General features: G+C 37.0%; 1 protein-coding gene across 14 annotated transcripts in view; it reads right to left on the bottom strand.

Moving 5' to 3' along the window:
- Positions 1–19159, bottom strand: part of ZC3H13 (zinc finger CCCH-type containing 13) — an 85984-nt gene that overhangs the window by 41189 nt on the left and 25636 nt on the right. For 9 of the 14 annotated variants that reach the window (XM_072617211.1, XM_072617210.1, XM_072617209.1 and 6 more), the window contains exons 8-10: positions 10045–10242; positions 5493–5666; positions 1194–1504 (exon numbers count right to left, since the gene is read on the bottom strand). In XM_072617211.1, the coding sequence (XP_072473312.1) occupies positions 1194–1504; positions 5493–5666; positions 10045–10242 (683 nt within the window). The remainder of the gene's footprint in view (positions 1–1193; positions 1505–5492; positions 5667–10044; positions 10243–19159) is intronic. The other 5 variants (XM_072617218.1, XM_072617213.1, XM_072617212.1 and 2 more) reach the window with 2 other exon arrangements.

Genomic DNA, 19159 nt, shown 5'->3' on the forward strand with positions numbered 1-19159 from the left:
CAGACATGAATGAAATCTTGGAAGGGGGATGAAAAGGGTTAATTTTTTTCCTTTATCAGAATTCCCTAATCTCCAAAGGCCTGCTCTTTCATAATATCCACTTAGGTCCAAAGGCAAAACCAAGTAAATTTTTATTTCACCTACCAACTATTTCTATTTTAATAAATGATCTCCCTTCTCTAATACGAGTTTCTCTTTTTCAAGACTTATTAAAAGAACAGGGCATTCTGCCTGGCATAAAGCCACTCTCATGTTCCTCTAGTTCTGAAGTATCTGAAGATATCCTATCCAACATGCATCAAACCTTCTGCAATGCTCTATAATGACAACATTCTCTAATTTTTCAGAGAAGTAAAGGTAGTATTCTTTTTAAACAACTTGATTAGATGCTCACCTTATTTATTAAAGTCTTATTTAAAAGCAAGTCTCTTGCTATAATGAAGACAGGTAGCAGACCTTAGTATTTGTTAATGTCATCTCTGTATATGAGCAAGGGAATAAGTATATCATACCTACTACGCGCCAGATGCTATGTTAAGCACTTTTACAAATATCTCATTGATAAAAATAATTTGATAAAAAGTAAACAGCTTCCAAAAACGAGTAATTTTTAAGGGGAAGGTGTCTGGTATAGAAGTAATACATTGATAATACAGCTGGAAAAACCCTAGAGTTCTCCCACTGTCTCAAGACCTAGACCTTTGACAGATATATAGGAGAGAATAAAAGAGTTAGCAGAACCAGTTGAGTTCTGAGGATACATGGCTGCCTGACAGCCTGGAATCACTTTAAGGAGATGAAATGAAAAAATAATATAAAGGAGGACAGGAAACAAAGTTGGATAAGGAATGGAAAAGCTACACTTACTTGATAAGATCTGTGGGAAGAATACTGGATTTGGAGTCCAAGAAACTGAGGTTAAAGCTCAGCTTTGTGAAGACCAAAAAAAATTTGGTTGGACAAATCACTTATCTCTGTGGGCCTAGCTGCTATAGGCTGAACATCATACTTTCTCAACCCAAATGATACAGTAGCGGGACAAAGCCTGAGTACACTGCAGAAAACTTACTACAAACAGTATAAGGGCTCTGTTACAACAAAACAATTTGGAGATTCAATGTAATTTGTTATAAATAAACTTTATAGCTACAAACTAGGAACTACATTAAAAAAAATCCTAGAAATGTGCTTACCCTCCCTCCTTTCGTGGCGTCGATCATGTGACTGCGAGGTCCGCTCATGATCATGCCTTGCTTTTTCACGTACTGGAGATCGATGCCGTGATGGACTTCTTTTTCTCTGAGGAGAAGATGAGGACCGTGGTGGGTATGGAGAAGGAGAGCGCCTTACTGGGGGAGATGCTGTCCTCTGGTAGGCTGGGGAAGGAGTTCGCTTTCGCCGAGGAGAAGGAGAATGTCTTTGAATGGATGACCCTGATTGTGATGAAGATGAGTGATGCCTGGAAGATAAGGGAGAATGACGCTGCCCTGCTGGAGAAGCAGACCTATAGAAAAAAGAAAAAAAGAAATATATATATACCAAAACAACTTCTTTATCTTCTATGCAACAGAAAAAATCTTCACTAAATACTAAAACTGGACATAAAAACTGATAATATACAAAAGCAGATGAGATAAATTAAGTAAATAGACTTCTACGATCATGAAAATGATTTATCAGTCATGACGTTAGCAACAAAAATAAAGCAATTTAAAATGGTAGCTCTGGGCAGAAAATTCTGTATCCTCTTTCTATTAGATACTAATAACCTACCCAACTCCAAGAGGAGCTTTGGCAGTACAAAGTTCAACCCCAAGCAAGAGTCTCATGCTTGCTTAAGATTATCCATGGCAGTAGACACAAGTACTGATCAGGGAATAAGGGACACAAGTAATGGTGAGAATTACTTGATAAATAAGTGCAGTATGTACTGCTAAGAGCCATAACCTCAAGGATAAGTGGCTATAAAAGCTAGTAGAAGACCAAGAGGGGAGAAAACTGTTATTATATGACATAGAGGTACAAGATATACTGTCTATTACCAACACTTCAACAAAGGCAACTAGAATAAAGTTTACCTGGCATAGATCAGGAAAAGAACAGTACTATACACTGTCTGCATTTCATTCTGACTGCCTCCCCGCCATGGGCCAGCACATGATGAGTTCTTCTCTAGCTCCTAGATGTATTTTCTTGTTAGCATACACTAACACTGCTAACAGACAGCTAAAAACCCAAAGAGGGACAGCAGGGACCCACTACCTACTCCTAGATATTCTGGCATATCTGTACTTGTCCGTATTAAAAATGGTGAATGAATGAACGAATGAACATTTATTAAGTGCTTATTACGTGCCAAGTACTGTGCTAAACAAAAGGAGTACAAAACAGAAAAAACAGCTCCTCTCAAAGAACTTACATTACTAGTAGGGAAAGACAATGGGTTCAGGTGCAGGGTGGATAGAAAGAGCCATTCACCTGTGAGGCAGATAGCAAGTACTAGGAGTCCTTAGGATGTATCAGGGTATCTGCCCCAGGAGTGGCCCACCACCCTTGGGAAAGAGGGAACAAGGCTAACAATACAAATGGAAGATTTCAGTTTTCTCTCAAGCTGGGGAGGTTGGGAGGGAGTGGAGGGAGGGTAATGGGGGTTAAGGTAAGTCAGTGTCCAGCCAAGAGAGGGCAAGAGTAAGAAGCCATCAGAGTCTAACAATGAATGTGATGAACACCTCTTCTATTTCTGTGGACTCTGACCTAGAATTCTACTTATACATTTGATTTGGATTCAAGCTGTAGCATGAATAACCTTGATTAGTAATTGTTCATTCTTTCTTCTATGGTATTTACATGAAGATACTTAAAAACCCCTTGTTTGAAAAATTCTTCCTTACACACACATACCCACACACACTCACTTTCTCACAGAAACCCAAACATAGAGATATATAATAACTACAAAGCAATGAGATTTTTGTTGTTTTTCTAAATATCAGAATTTATAAATCCAAATAATTTGTTGTTCACTTCAAAGTAGTTACTTTGGAGGGAACAAACACATATTCCAACAACCCTGATAAAGCAAAAAACAACTTTGAAACTGCCTTCACAGCCTGCAGCACAATCTTTCAAACATCCTTAAAATCTTCTGTCTTTGAAGCTTAGTTTAGTTTTTACAAAAAATCTACAATAAACAAGGAGCAATTCTCTCATAAATAATGAAACTAGATCAAGCTGCATACTAACAGTCTTGTTCAAGAAACACTTTATAAAAAATATAAAAACTAAAAAATGCTATCGTGGTAAAGAAACTTCTCACCAAGAAACTTTCAAGGGCTTCAAAGTTCCTATCTAAGCTGAACCTATCTACCAGTGGTAAAGAAGTCAATCACCAAGAATCTCTCAAAATCATTTTAAAGAAGCCAAAGATCAAGAATCTCTCAAAGTCTTTGCAGTTCCATAAGACCTAGAAGTATGAGTTCTATAAGAACTCCATTGATTTTAAAGAAATTAATTTTGCCTTCACTTTTGATTTTGATATGTATGCTGCTGGGTCTGGTGAGCATCCTATTTTCCCACTACACTCTCATATCATATTTCAAAGTCATATAGGAAACATCATGTTTTATTACCAGTTATTATCATCTTCAAAAACACCATTTTGTTGGCTCCAGGAAGCATTTCTTGAAAAATCAAAACAAACATTGAGTCTGCTATTCTTCAGCATTCAAAATACACGGCATAATCTTCACAGAAATTTTTATGCTCATTCTTTCTTAATTAATCTATTTCATAGGAACCAAACATCTGAACCTTTTAAACATGTTAATTGATCTAGTGAAGAATTCAATGATACATGTTGTACATCAACAGGACATTTTCCCTAACTACTTTAAATTTTTTCCATACATTATTCCCTTAACTTCTAGTTTGGTCAATGTCTCATTTAACTTTGCATAGATTTTTATATCCTTTTTTCTAAATAAAGGTGATTTATTTTTATGTTGACTGAAAACAACAATACAGATTGCCACAGATGCTAGCACAAAAACAGGTGACTTTCAAAGCATGAGTGCTATGCATTCAGATATTCAAAGCATCCCTACTACCATCAATGCAAGCCAATGCCAAGAAAAACACATTTTTAGTACTTTACAAGTCAGATGATAAATGTGTTCAAATTAGGTGCCCATTTATAACCAGACCCATACTTTGTTCTAAAAACCAAGATCTATCACTCTTGGGTTAACAAATTTTTGAGAGTAGTGTTAGAGAAGAAATTTTGAAACTCTCTAAATAAAATTCAACAGAGTAGGTTTCTAAAACCAAGAGAAAAATTTTCCCCAAAACTAGTTTCTGCAGACAGAAGCAGCATTTGAAAGCACATTACTAAAGCGCAGAGAATAGGACTTCAAAACCTACAGTCTCCAGCCAGAAAATTCAGTCAATAATGATCTGAGCAGTCTAAGCCTGGAATTATGATTAATTCCATGTCCCAGATTACAATCCAAAGCACAGGGAGGCTAAGTTGTGTTTAGGCAACTTGGATCAGATATGAATCATGAGATACACAGATACAGATACATACAGATACATATACACACACACACACACACACACACACACACGCACACGTGACTTAAATAGCTTTTGTTTTTATTTTGTTAATCTGATTCAACCACCTGCCTACCCTAAAAGGAAACAGTATTGGGTACATATACAAGACAGAGTTCAAAGTTAACAAAATGTCACTCAACAACAAAAAAAAGGTCATATTCTCTTTTTAAAGTCAGGTAAAAATCATCAAATTCAATACCAAACACAAATCTGGACTTAGAAGTCAAAAGTTCAGGAAAAACAAAAATGATTTTACTGAACCAAAAAAGGGAAAATAAAAATTGCATTGTCTGCAGTATTACAAAACTCATATTTGTAAACTGTAAGAACTATCTTGACATACAGCCATTAAGGTGTAACTTGATCAGACACCAATCATAAAAGGTGTTGGTTGCTTAGTTTGCCTGTTTGCTGTATAATGATGTCTCAATTCAGAATAGAGTCTTTCATTTTGAAAGAAAATCCCCAAAATCCCCCTCAGAAGAAAAAGCAGAGAGAGAAAAGCTCCCTTAGTCCATGGAGGCAAACTCTTAGCCATGAACCAATTTGCTAACAAAATTTCTCACCCCACAAAGCAGGTAACAATTATCAACCATCTTTCACAAATTGTCTCCCAAAGTGTCTATGCGAAGTCAACTAAGTTGTAATTCAACCTTTTAAACAAATCATGTAAAAAGAGTAGAAGTATATGGATTATGAAACAAACTAACCAAAATTTCTTAATATCATCTACTACGATAAATAGATGACATAAAGCACCAACACATTGTAGCTATCCAAGCTCCTTCACCGTACATAAAGAATTTTTCCTTGTTAAAATCAGACAAATTTCTGAGCCTAGATCTTAGTTCCCTATATATAAGCCTATGTTCTCCCACCTGCAAGATGGAGAAAAAGAATGCTTTTGAGTCGACAATTCTGTAGGAGCCCGAGAAGCTTGTAGTCTCTTTGCAGCAAGGGGTGAATATTCCCTGGAAGGGGAAGAATTACTGCCAGAATGATCTGCAGAACAAGGGGAACGCTTTTGTCTATGGGAACCTTCCGAAGGATCTCTATTCAGAAAACATACAAGTAATAACTTGTTAAACAGACATGATATAAACAAAATGAGAGAAGAAATGATAAAAACAAGCAAATCTGAGCCAAAGCACCTTGAAGAAGTAGTCTGCATCAGATTTCATTTTTGCATCTAGCAGAGATGGTATGGGGGGATGGGAATGGGCATGCATGTGTACATATACATAGATATACTTATGTATACGCAAAATTTTTTTTTATCAATTTAAGAAGAATCAGATATGTCAAGGCAACCCCCAAATCCAAATGATGTTTAATCTCAATTAAGTTCTGAAAAATCTCAACTTCTGGGGAACATGTTTCAATAAAAGAACCTTGCAAATAGTTATTCTACCAAGAAGGAAAAACCATTTGTTCCTGACATCGTATACTGGAGACAATGAAGACAAGTAGTTGGAATGTTATATACAAAGACAATGTCAAAGAATCATATTTTGAATTCCAGAAATAAGGAGAGTGATGCTTCAAATCTGGGCTGACTCAGTTACACTTGCAACAAGTAATTACGGTGATATAGTCAGTGGTAAGATAACCTACTATTTTCTATTATTGTGGGGCTTTTTTGAAGCTTGTGAAACAAGGTAAAAAGCATCATTTCTCAAGGTGAACTTTTCCCATTACACAAACCTGTATTCCTGTTGTCAAGATGTCCAAAGAATAGTTAATTAGACTAGGGGTAAGGGTTTTGTTTTTAAATTGGAAAGACCGAGAAATGAAATATTTAAAATGACAACTATCATTTTACATTGATCTGTAATAAACAATTTGACCTAAGCTAAACTAGTAAACTTTATGATTAAAAAAAAAAAACACCAAAGTCCTGACCCTGGCTATGGATGAAAAAAAGGACAACATGTTTAAACAGAGCACACAATTACAATTATTCCTAAGTAAACTGATGGTTTTAATTCTAGCTTTAGTTCAAAGAGTCATTTAGAACTGAAATGACAAACATATTTTGAAAAGCAGCTGTTAGGCAATGTCAAGCTACCTCTGAACTGGAACTATTCAAAATAAATGAAACAGTGAATCCAACAGAAAGTAAATTTGAAATATCCAGACTCTTCGTATACCAGAAAAGCAAAGAAAGGTACTAATTCTAGGTTCACATCTAAAAGAGATTCATTCAAAATATTAATCATTATAAAAAATATTTCCAAAGTCATAACAATACAAAAGAATCAGAATTTCATGGTCAACCTTGAAAATTCCTTTCTGAGAGGTCATTTCATAATAAAAAAGACTGCATTCTACAAGTTAACTTAGATTAAGAGACGACTACCTCAAAAAAAAAAGGGGGAGTCACCAAATTTTCCAACTCAAATCAATTTACATTTGTTGATACAACATAGTTCCATACAGATAAACAAAATCCCTAGGAACAAGACTTCTCTCTATTAACAAAATCAGTCAGATTATAGATACAGTTAGGTGAAATTCTGTTATTTCTCAGCTGTGACCAGTAATCAAAGAGGATGGCTCCACACCTAGGCAATCCACTGACTAGTCACCTGAAGTCAGGGAGGCAACTGTGGCTATGTGTTGCCTTCCTATCACCACAGGTGGGACAATTCAGAGAAAAGTCTGTAACTACAAACTGAGAAGGCCTCCTTCATGGAATAAGGAGGGATGAAAAGAAGAAGTATCCAAATAAAGCAGAGTAGAGTGGAAATGTATGCCCTGGAATGAATGAATCCCTATGGCTTCTGTATTACTTTTACCTGTGGTAATGTTTCTGACAATAAAATGTTTATCTACAACATCTTATTTTCTAATTAACAACAATGGTAATAACTAATGTACTTTTTCCCTAATACTATAGTTTATGAAAATGCCCCCAATAAAATTTCATAAATACTAAAACTCTTTTAGTAATTTTTAAATTACTTATCTTAAGAGTTAGTTACTAAGTAGGAGTTGTTGTTACTACAGACAGTATGAAGAAGGGGCCAAAAATATTCCTGATCTTGGTTCAGTATCTGACTTTTTAAAATTGAGTCTGTTTTCTAAAATTCATAGTAATGAAGAAAAACCTAAAAAGTTCTCAAATCAGCCCTTTTAGTAAATACCTCTAGTCAAATGGAAGCTCCTAAAGGACAGGAATGACTTCCTTTTTTGTCTCTGAATCCCCAGTATATTACAAAACATCCTGCACAAAGTTGGCACTTCATAAATATTTCCTTCATTCAGACTACGGGATTCAAGCTGACTTGTGAGCTTTAGAGCCTTTGGCTTCATCAGAATAGTTCCTTCCTTTCTTGGCTTTGTTCCTCCCATATCTCGGTGCAAAGCCTCAGCTGTGAGCTCTGATGCTCTTCTGAATCACAAGAGAGTGGCCCTAGAATTCCTGATAGAGAGTTAGGAGGATACCTGCCCAGCTGAAAGTTAACAGTACTAAATTGGGAGCAATGGAGCTAGAGAGCCAGGACAAAGGCCCTGGGGGGCAATTCAGTGCCCTGGAGTTGCAAAAATCATGCACTTTCCTCTAAGTACAATTTAAGGTATGTGTAAGTACCATTAAAAAAAAAAAACTATGAAAATATATAATCATTCCCTAATTTGTAGGCAGTGATTATTCAAATTACAAAATGATTCACAATGGGATTCCTCTAAATAATAAGCTCTCTCAGTACAATGAACACAGGCCACTAGTTGTGTCTGGGAGTGCGATGTTGCCCCAAACTGGAAAAGGAATTTTCTAAAGTCAAGAAAGTCAGAACCTGTTCCTAAATCTACCACTGAGTAGCTGTGACCTTAGATAAGTAGCTTTATGGTTCTGGGTCTCAGAAGCATATCTGTTCAATGGAATACCAGTTCTGCCAACCCTTGAAGGTTCCTAAAGAAGAAAGAGAATCCAAGTCATAATATTTGTAAGGCAGCTCACTGATGCAGTGGATAGAGTGCCCTGATAATATAAGTTAATTGGGACATCTGATTCCATTTATAATGATATAATGATTTAATTGATGGCATTTTTCAGGACATCTATTGTATAAAAGGAGTTATAGATTATACAAAAAAGACTTTTATCATTTAGCATGTTCAGGAGATCAGACTAGGAATTTATTTAGGAGCAGTAAGAGAAACCAAGTTGTTTTCTCTTTTATTCACAAGTAATTTCAGGAAGCCAAGTGTCACAGAGGAATATAAAACAACAAGCATTTATTAAGCGCTTACTATGTGTCAAACTTAAGACTAGTTTCCTTAGTCCCAGGAAACAGATAAACACCCTCATTTCTATCCTACAGAAATGAAAAAGGTAATAATTTACACATATGAATTTGGTACCACTTTTACTTGTATATTCCTCAAAAACTAACTCTACCATTTGACAGCTGCTTCCAATATTTGTTCTAAGCCCATAACTATAAGGCTTGTAGTAACTTGTTACTGGATAAAGGATTTATTCAGAAACAGACCCAAAACGGCAATGTTCAGAAATTTTTAGGTCCTGAACTTTCTAATCATACAGCATTAAGAATATCTTTCTCCTACAGCACAATATGACATGATTTCGTTTCTTATAAGCTCCCTAATACTCTGGACATAAATTTAAATTAGTATACTATGTGAAACCACATACCTCCATAAAGACACACAAGCGATTACAAAAAAACCTGACAATTACTACATGAGAGTCAAAAAACCATAGATGGAAATCACTGTGGTAGAAGTTATTTACACTTTTCATCTCTCCTCAAGAACAAAGGAGCTCTAATTTATGAAGAATTCAACTGTGTAAAAACGTGAATTTGAAAACTACCTAGCTAGGAAGAGATATTTCAGACGGATAGGAAACCAAAAGAGCAAAAACTTGTCTTTTGAACAGTAAAATAAATCTTTTTCCTAAGCAAAAGTTATGAGATTTGCCTAAACAGTACCCATCAGTACATGTGATAAGAAAAGAAGAAAATCAGGAATGCCTAACTTCTTAATCCTGCATATCAAATATATCTCTGAAGCCATAAGAAGGTAGGAAAGGTGTCCATCTGAGAATATTTGAGAATATCTTCTTCAAAATGCATGGTCTAACAGAGATCCTACTATGATGGCTCACAGTTCTAAATCTGGAAACCTAAGAGAAATTTTAGAAGGTTGGCTTTCTCCTCTGTTACTTCAAAATAAATATATCTCCAATGAAAAGGAACTTCTCTTTTCTTAAGCTCCCTGATGAAGTTAGTAATGTTTAGGTGTTTATGCTTTTACCTAACAATTTAATTTTCCAAGGCATGGAAATATGTTATAGCTGAAAAGCTTGTCAAATATCAACTCTATTATATGAGAGGATAATGAACAAAACAATAAAAATCCAAAGGGTAAAACGATCATAATTCAGAACACAATCCTACTTACCTCTGCTTCTCTTTTTTTTCTTTATGTCTTTCAATATCCCTTCCTCTATCTTTCCCTTCTCTTGGTTTTTCTTCAACCCGTTCTTTTGCTTTATGCTTTTCTTTATGTTTTTTCCCCAAGGCAGTTTCTTCCTGTATAGGAGGAGGTGGGCTAGGAGTACGAGGTCCTTTCTTTTTACTCTGGTTGCTTTTAGAACTCCTAATGGTATCAAAAAAGTATGAGTTTATCTTTAAAAGGTAAATGACTATTTTTAACTTAATATACCTTAATGGCTCACTTTTCCAAATCCAAATGAGATTTTTTTAAGTTAAATTCTTTTAACAGTATTAATAAAACCTAAGAAAGCATCACGTATGAAAAAATTTAAGTGCCCTATTTTTAATAGGCCCTTCCTATTGTTGTTCAGTCATGTCTAACTCTTCATGATCCCATATGGGGTTTTCTTGGCAAAGACTTTAGAGTGGTTTGCCATTTCCTCTTCCAGCTCATTTTACAAATGAGGAAACTGAGATGCAGAGGGTTAAGTGACTTGCCCAGGGTCACACTGATGGTGTCTGAGGCCAGATTTGAACTCAGATCTTCCTGACTGACTCCAGGCCCAATGCTCTATCCACTGCACCACCTACCTGCCCTTTAATATGCCTCTCTATATCTTTAAAAGTATGGTGTGCCAGTAAGAAATGAGGAACTATGCTAGGTATGTTAACTATTCCCCTACCATAAAAACTAAGGAACAATTCAGGGTGCAGGATCACAGAATGACTGTCAGACATCTGTTGATATTAGTCCAGCCCACTGAAAAAGTAGGAGTGAAATCACCCATTCAAGTTAGTCACATCCTTAACAAAGATTCTGTTGATGCAACCAAGTATTTATCTGTTCATTCTTTAACTAAAACAGAAATGGTCAATTGATTTCTATGTGGTCATCTAATTAATATAGCACTGTATAATTTGTGGTTTAGTTAATGTCTTCAACTTCCTAGCAAATTATAATTCAAAATTTTTTTTAATAGCCCACAGAGAAATTTCACATATTTCTTTTAATCCCTTACTTACACTTACTACGAAACCTTATCATTTCGTTTCTCCAGGCTTGAGTTTTGATAACTCCAAATGTTAAAAAGACATATTAATCTAAGAAAAGTTGAAGAGACAGGAAGCCCAATCAAAAAGCCTTTAGTATTTGCCCATATTTCTCAATCTTAAGCACTTCTCTTCTAAATCTCCGAAATTCATTCTTTCCTAGACTACTCCTAAGTTATTCCTACATGAAATACTTAAAATAGCATAAAACTCCACTTTCCTTTCCCTTTCAAGTTGCTCATTTAAAAGTTTTTAAGAGCTGGTCAATCAAGCCATTACTAAGTACTTACTATGTACCAAGCACTTTAAATTGATTTTAATGATCATAAAAATCTTAAGGAACCCTTTCCTAGAGTTCACTATCTACAGATTACAGATCATTTGGCCCTACCTCCACTTCTACATCTTTATGGATCAATTCATTGCTTATAATACCACCATACGAGAGGAATTCAAAGGTGCTAATACTGTTAGCAACTATGTGATAAAAAGATTTGCTCATAAGATCATAAGAGCTGGAAGGGACCTTTAAAGCCATCTAGCACAATCTCTTGATTTTAAAGATAAGGAAACAAAGTCCCAAGGAAGTTAAATGTCTTGTCCAGGGTAACCCAGGAAGTTTGATACGAGGGATTTTATCAAATAATCAAAACTCTTTCATTTATCGATGTTAGCCCTGTCTTCCCTCCTCTTCTTATCAGAAATAATAGTTCACTGTATGAGCACACTAGAAAAAAATAGGTTATACCTAGTGGTATGCTGCATTTAACTCTGTTTTTAAGTATATTCTAAGTTTTCCATACATTCTGAATCATAAACTGCTATGCAGTCCGTTAATATTAGAAGCTTTGGCCCTTACTAAATAAATGCTTGTTCCACTAGAAAGATAACAATGCTTACATCAAAGATCACACATATTGTTTTCAAGACAGAAGCATGAGAGCTGGAGGTCCATTCTCCATAGTTTATGTTACAACTAAAACAGAATTTCCTTCTTCCTAGCCTAATTCCTTCTCCAAAGATGGATTTTGTTGACAAATGTATATATGTTACAGATTTGGGAGATTTTATTGTGCTAACTGAAGAAATCCAAGAATTTATTCACAATCTGTAGAATCAGGAAGACTTTTAAACCAACTTTAAGCCAATTGATTACTCCGTGGAGACAAGAAGCCAGTCAAAAAGGGTTTAGTATTGGTTTACTCTTCTCATTCTTAAAGCTCTTTTCTAAACCTCCCAAATTCATTCTCTCCCACACTATTCTTGAACTCAAAGTATTCAACAGCAATAGTATTATAAAAAACAACAAACATGTGTAAAAAGCCTCTACAGAGTACAGAGCACTGAGCTGGACAATATCTCCTAAGTGATGACACACCAAAATAACAACACATGGCCATAATATACATTACACAGGAAGTGCAATGTGAAATCAAAAGGGGAAGGTCATTATCAAAGGGGGAAGCACTCAGGAACGATTTCCAGATTCAAAAGACTAAAAACTACAATACAGGTTGCAAACATAAAATGAATGAAAGGCCACTGACATATAATGTCTGTCAAAGATGGTATCAAGAATCAAGTACACCTGAATTCCTCTCAATGTCCCAGGCATCTTTTTAAGAGAAAGAGATGAAGGATATGTTACAGGCTTACTGTTCCAGACAGTGCTAATTGTTGAGGGTACAAATAAAAGCAAACAAGACAATTCCTGCCCTCAAGGAACTTAACACTCTCAAAGTGGAAGAGGACAAGGCAAAGGGGGAGGGGCGGAAGAGAGAGTATGCATATAAGATTTTGATGTGGGGATAACTTGAAAGTGGAGGTCCTAGAAAGATAGAAGTAAAAAGCTCATCTGTCAGAGGAACTAAAAGTAGAGTCCAAGTTTCTAGGAGGGTAGAAATGGTTAGAGATCAAGTATGTGAACTATAAGACTACAATCTGCAGAAAAAGTATAGATCCACCCTAATTGAGGGAGTCTCCCTAGGATCCACCTACACTGATGAATCACAGACCCAATCAAAATAAGTCAATACACACTATATGTATGTATGTAACACATACATATACATTTATATTTGCATACACATATATTTACATAAACACAAAAATATATAAAAACAGTTAAATACTAATTGCATTAGAATAACAAGTTAGGGTTTGAATGAAATATTGTCAAAGGAATTGTTGCCTTCCACTGATGTGGTTTGGTGAAAAGTTCAACAGAAGTCACAGTTGCCACTGCAAAAAAAATCAATTTTCATTTGCTATTGTGCAATATTTTTTTCAAATTTTTCTTATAGAATTTTATATGTACCACAAAAGAAAGCTAGTCATTACTTCCAGGATTAAATGATTTTCTATGATATCTCTGTTTTGATCAAAAATTATATCACTCACCTTAATCACAAGACCTTTACTGTAATGACTTTTAGCTAATAACCAAAAACAGTACCACTCAATAATAGGCATTTGCTGATTATTTTACTCATTTGACACTTAAGATTATGCTGTCCGGACTTGCTATTAATCATTTCGTGTATTAAATAAAAAAGTTACACATCTATAAAAAATATTATTCAGTTTATTATTAGAAGCCTAGGTTCAAAGAGACACTGAGCTATTTTCAAAACCAAAACCATCTTCCAAAGGATAAAAATCTGGCACCAATAAAGCCAGACCATTCAGAAGACGTTGCAGGCTGACAGGTCAAAGAAACGAAGCTGAAAAAATCTGATCACTGATTACAGTCTTGTGATACACAGCTAGATGTTAAAAGGTGACAACACTCCATTGCCTGTTTAAATTCCACTATGTTTGCTTTTATAAGTCTTTCTGTACAGTCACATAATGAAACTAGGAAATAATTGCAACACTCAAGATAATAAACATGAATGAGTTTTTGGAAAACATAAAGCATCATTCAAACAAACTACAGCAACTGTTCATTTATCTGGGCCAATTTTCAGGAACCTAAAGTACCAGACCTAGAGTCCAAAAGGAGAAACAAAGTTTGGTGCCCAAGAAAACCCTATCATTTAAGCCCTATCACAACACCTAGGGTTGCTCAGAGAGCAGCCTGTTTTGTTTAATAATCAAATTAATCAAATCAAAACTTAATCAAATTTGTTAAACTGGTAAACATATGATATTGCTACTCAAAACGTAGATATTTCTAATTTTATACATTTAGAGGGAGATTTATGTTTTTTTATTTTTTAAAAATAAGAGATCTTATCCAATTTCCTATAGCCACAGTTCTGCCCTCAACTCTAATTAGCTAGAGAGCAGATCAAAAACAAGAAAGCTGCTGAAAACAGACCAACTGAGAAATGACAAATGACAGTATGTGAGGAAAGAGAAAAATTCATCTACTGGACAGGCACAGTAGTTTGGGATCATATGTTATGGGGGGAATATATCAATAGGATCTTAGGGTAATTACTATATTGTCATAATAATTGGTTTATGTGCATCAGGAAGAAAGTATTAAATTATGTTTGGTACTACGGCAAAATATCCTATATTATATTTTAGAAAAAAATCATCCAAAACATTACTTATAATTTTTAAATGTTTTGGCAAAGTTTTGGTTTTCTGGATAATTCACTAAGCACAACTCATGCAGAGACAGGTGGGCATAGTGAAAATAACACTGAACTTGGAATCAGGAGACAAGTGTCTAAATCAAGGTCCTAATACCTCTATGCCTCAAGTTTCCTCATATGAAAAAATGGGGATATTACTATTTGTACCACCTACCTCACAGGGCTGCTGTGAGGAAAAAGATGTGTACACCTTAATGGGATAAAAAAATAGAAAGTATTATTACTGATTTCCTAAGGAATTCTGATAAAACGAAGGACTGATATATTAATATATAGTAACAATGAGATAAAAACGAAAAATGAAGTAGTTCCCTCTCCTTTTATATCACATTTACCACCATCATCATCTTCTACCACCAGGAGATATAAATAAATTTCAAAAAGAAGGTAAATCATAAAGCCATAGTTTCAAAAAAGAAGAAAGGGATTTGAGATTCCAAGCAGCATCAATTAACAAGCATGACAAAAATATTCCATCACTGCTCTCAAAGAGCTAACATTCATCAGGGAACTCTACATATACAAGGACATGTAAAAAAGATACAGAGAGAGGGGCCAGAGACAAGATGGCAGAGTAGAAAGACACATATGCTAGCTCTCCCCCCACAGTCCATAAAATACCTGTAAAGAAAGATTCTCAAATTCTAGAGCAGCAGAAGTGGAGAACAACAGAGTGGAGATTTCCAGACCAGAGCGACCTGAAGGACGACGGGAAACGTCTGTCACCCCCGGATGTGGAGTGGAGCCCAGACCAGTCTTGGCTGCGTGGCACGGCTCTGGGAGGAGGACGCGAGCAGGCCTCAAGGGAATCCCCAGTCGCAGTAGCAGCGGTTCACAGATCCCTCAACCCACAGGCGCCAAAAGTCAGTGACAGGGTTTTTACAGCTGGCTGTAAAGGGAGAAGCTCCGGCCTCAGACTGCAGCCCACAGAGGTCCCATCGGGTAGGCTGCAGCAGTCCCCACAGCAGCCCGCATCCATTGTTGCATTGTAAAACCCTTGGGGGCACTGAGCAGCTGATTCTTACCTCAGCCCTATGTAGAGGCCCTGCACCAGCTGATCTTTATCTCACACTGAATGGCAGCCCTGCTCACGCAGCTTATCTGAATCTCAGCCCCCAGTGCTGGCTTGGCAGAACTGGAGACGAGGTAGTTGTGAAGAGGAAACTCTTGCTAAGATTCTGAGCACAAAAATCTCTTCCTGCTCCCAGACCAGTGTACATGCTTGACTGTGCCACCCTGGAGAAACTGAGATCTTATAGATCCCCAGAGTATACCCTACTCTTGACAAAGGACCCAAAAATCAAGTAACTGGTTGGGAAAATGCCCAAAAAAGGGAAAAAAAATAAGACTATAGAAGGCTACTTTCTTGGTGAACAGACATCTCCCATCATTTCAGATGAGGAAGAACAATGCTCACCATCAGGGAAAGACATCAAAGTCAAGGCTTCTGTATCCCAAATATCCAAAATAAATATTCAATGGTCTCAGTCCATGCAAGAGCTCAAAAAGGATTTTGAAAATCAAGTAAGAGAGCTGGAGGAAAAACTGGGAAGAGAAATGAGAGAGATACAAGAAAAGCACGAAAAGAAGGTCAACATCTTGCTAAAGGAGACCCAAAAAAATGTTGAAGAAAATAACACCTTGAAAAACAGGCTGACTCAATTAGCAAAAGAGGTTCAAAAAGCCAATGAGGAGAAGAATGCTTTCAAAAGCAGAATTAGCCAAATAGAAAAGGAGGTTCAAAAGCTCACTGAAGAAAATAGTTCTTTCAAAATTAGAATGGAACAGATGGAGGCTAATGACTTTATGAGAAACCAAGAAATCATACAACAAAACCAAAAGAATGAAAAAATGGAAGATAATGTGAAATATCTCATTGGAAAAACAACTGACTTGGAAAACAGGTCCAGGAGAGACAGTTTAAAACTTATGGGATTACCTGAAAGCCATGATCAAAAGAAGATCCTACACATCATCTTTCATGAAATTATGAAGGAAAACTGCCCTGAGATTCTAGAACCAGAGGGCAAAATAAATATTGAAAGAATCCACTGATCACCTCCTGAAAGAGATCCAAAAAAGAAACTCCTAGGAACACTGTTGTCAAATTCCAGAGTTCCCAGGTCAAGGAGAAAATATTGCAAGCAGCTAGAAAAAAAACAATTCAAGTATTATGGAAATACAATCAGGATAACACAAGATCTAGCAGTTTCTACATTAAGGGATCTAAGGGCGTGGAATATGACATTACAGAAATCAAAGGAACTAGGACTAAAACCAAGAATCACCTACCCAGCAAAACTGAGTATAATACTTCAGGGGAAAAAATGGTCTTTCAGTGAAATAGAGGACTTTCAAGCATTCTTGATGAAAAGACCAGAGCTGAAAAGAAAATCTGACTTTCAGACACAAGAATCAAGAGAAGCATGAAAAGGTAAACAGCAAAGAGAAGTCATAAGGGACTTACTAAAGTTGAACTGTCTACATTCCTACACGGAAAGACAATATTTGTAAGTCTTGAAACTTTTGTCAGTATCTGGATAGTTGGTGGGATTACACACACACACACACACACACGCGCACGCGCATGCACGCACATACAGCACAGGGTGAGTTGAATAGAATGGGATCATACCTTAAAAAAATGAAATTAAGGGGTGAGAGAAAAATATATTGGGAGGAGAAAGGAAGAAATGTAATGGGGCAAATTATCTCTCATAAAAAAGGCAAGTAAATGACTTTTCAGTGGAGGGAAAAAGGGGGGAGGTGAGAGAAAAAACATGAAGCTTATCTTATCACATTTGACTCAAGGAAGGAATAACATGCACACTCATTTTGGTATGAAAACCTATCTTACAATACAGGAAAGTGGGGGAGAAGGAGAGAAGCAGGGTGGGGAGGATGATGGAAGGGAAGGCAATGGGAGGAGAGAGCAATCAGAAGTCAACATTCTTGGGGAGGGACAGGGTCAAAAGTAAGAATAGAAGCAATGGGAGGCAGGATACGATGGAGGGAAATATAATCTTACACAACGTGACTATTACAGAAGTCATTTGCAAAACTACACAGATATGGCCTATACTGAATTGCTTGCCTTCCCAGTGGGGATGGGTAGAGAGGGAGGGAGGAAGAGAAGTTAGAACTCAAAGTTTTAGGAACAACTGTTGAGTACTGATCTTGCATACAACTAGCAAATAAGAAATGCAGGTAATGGGGTACAGAAAGTTGTCTTGCCCTACAGGACAAAAGAGAAGATGGGGATAAGGGAAGGGAGAGACATTAGAAGGGAGGACAGATTGATGATGGGGTGATTAGAATGTTTGGTGTTTTGAGGTGGGGGGAGGGGAGAAATGGGGAGAAAATTTGGAACTCAAAATTTTGTGGAAATGAATGCTGAGGAGGAGTCAAGATGGCGGAGTAGAAAGATACACATATGCTAGCTCCTAACCCACAGCCCATAAAATACCTGTAAAAAAGAACTCCCAACAAATTCTGGAGCAGCAGAAGCCACAGAACAATGGAGCAGAGGAGATTTCTGCTCCAGAGAGACCTGAAAAACTGACCTGAAAGGTCCATCGTCTACCGGACCCAAAGCGGAACCCAGCCCTGCCTTGGCCACACGGCACAGAGAGGAGCAGATCCGAGCAGGCTTCAGGGACAGAATCTCCAGCAGCACAGGTCCCTCCACCCACAGGTGCCAAAGGTCAGTGAGAGGGTCTTTTCAGCCAGCTGAGAGGGGAGTGGGGTGTCCCCATAACTCAGTCCCCCTCGGGAGGCAGCAGCAGACACGGGCTCCCAAATAAGACAGGAGCTCTGATCCATTGTTGAAGGTCTCCACATAAACCCCCTGAGGGAACTGAGCCCAGTGAGGTGGCCCTGCCCCCACCTGAGCACCTGAACTTAATCTCACACTGAACAGCAGCCCTGCCCCTGCCCAAAGCCCTGAGGCTGGGAAGCAGCATTTGAATCTCAGACCCCAAGCACTGGCTGGGCAGATCTGGAGGTGAGGTGGGTGTGGAGAGGAAGCTCAGAAGTCAAGTCACTGGCTGGGAAAATGCCCAGAAAAGGGAAACAAAATAAGACCATAGAAGGTTACTTTCTTGGTGAGCACATATCTCCTCCCATCCTTTCTGATGAAGAAGAACAATGCTCACCATCAGGGAAAGACATAGAATTTAAGGCTTCTGTATCACAAACATCCAAAATAAATATTCAATGGGCTCAGGCCATGGAAGAGCTCAAAAAGGATTTTGAAAATCAAGTTAGAGAGGTGGAGGAAAAACTGGGAAGAGAAATGAGAGAGATGCAAGAAAAGTATGAAAAGCAGGTCAACACCTTGTTAAAGGAGACCCAAAAAAATGCTGAAGAAAATAATACCTTGAAAAATAGGCTAACTCAATTGGCAAAACAGGTTCAAAAAGC

The sequence above is a fragment of the Notamacropus eugenii genome, chromosome 6 (genome assembly GCF_028372415.1).
Source record: "Notamacropus eugenii isolate mMacEug1 chromosome 6, mMacEug1.pri_v2, whole genome shotgun sequence".
NCBI classification, from domain to species: Eukaryota; Metazoa; Chordata; class Mammalia; order Diprotodontia; family Macropodidae; genus Notamacropus; species Notamacropus eugenii.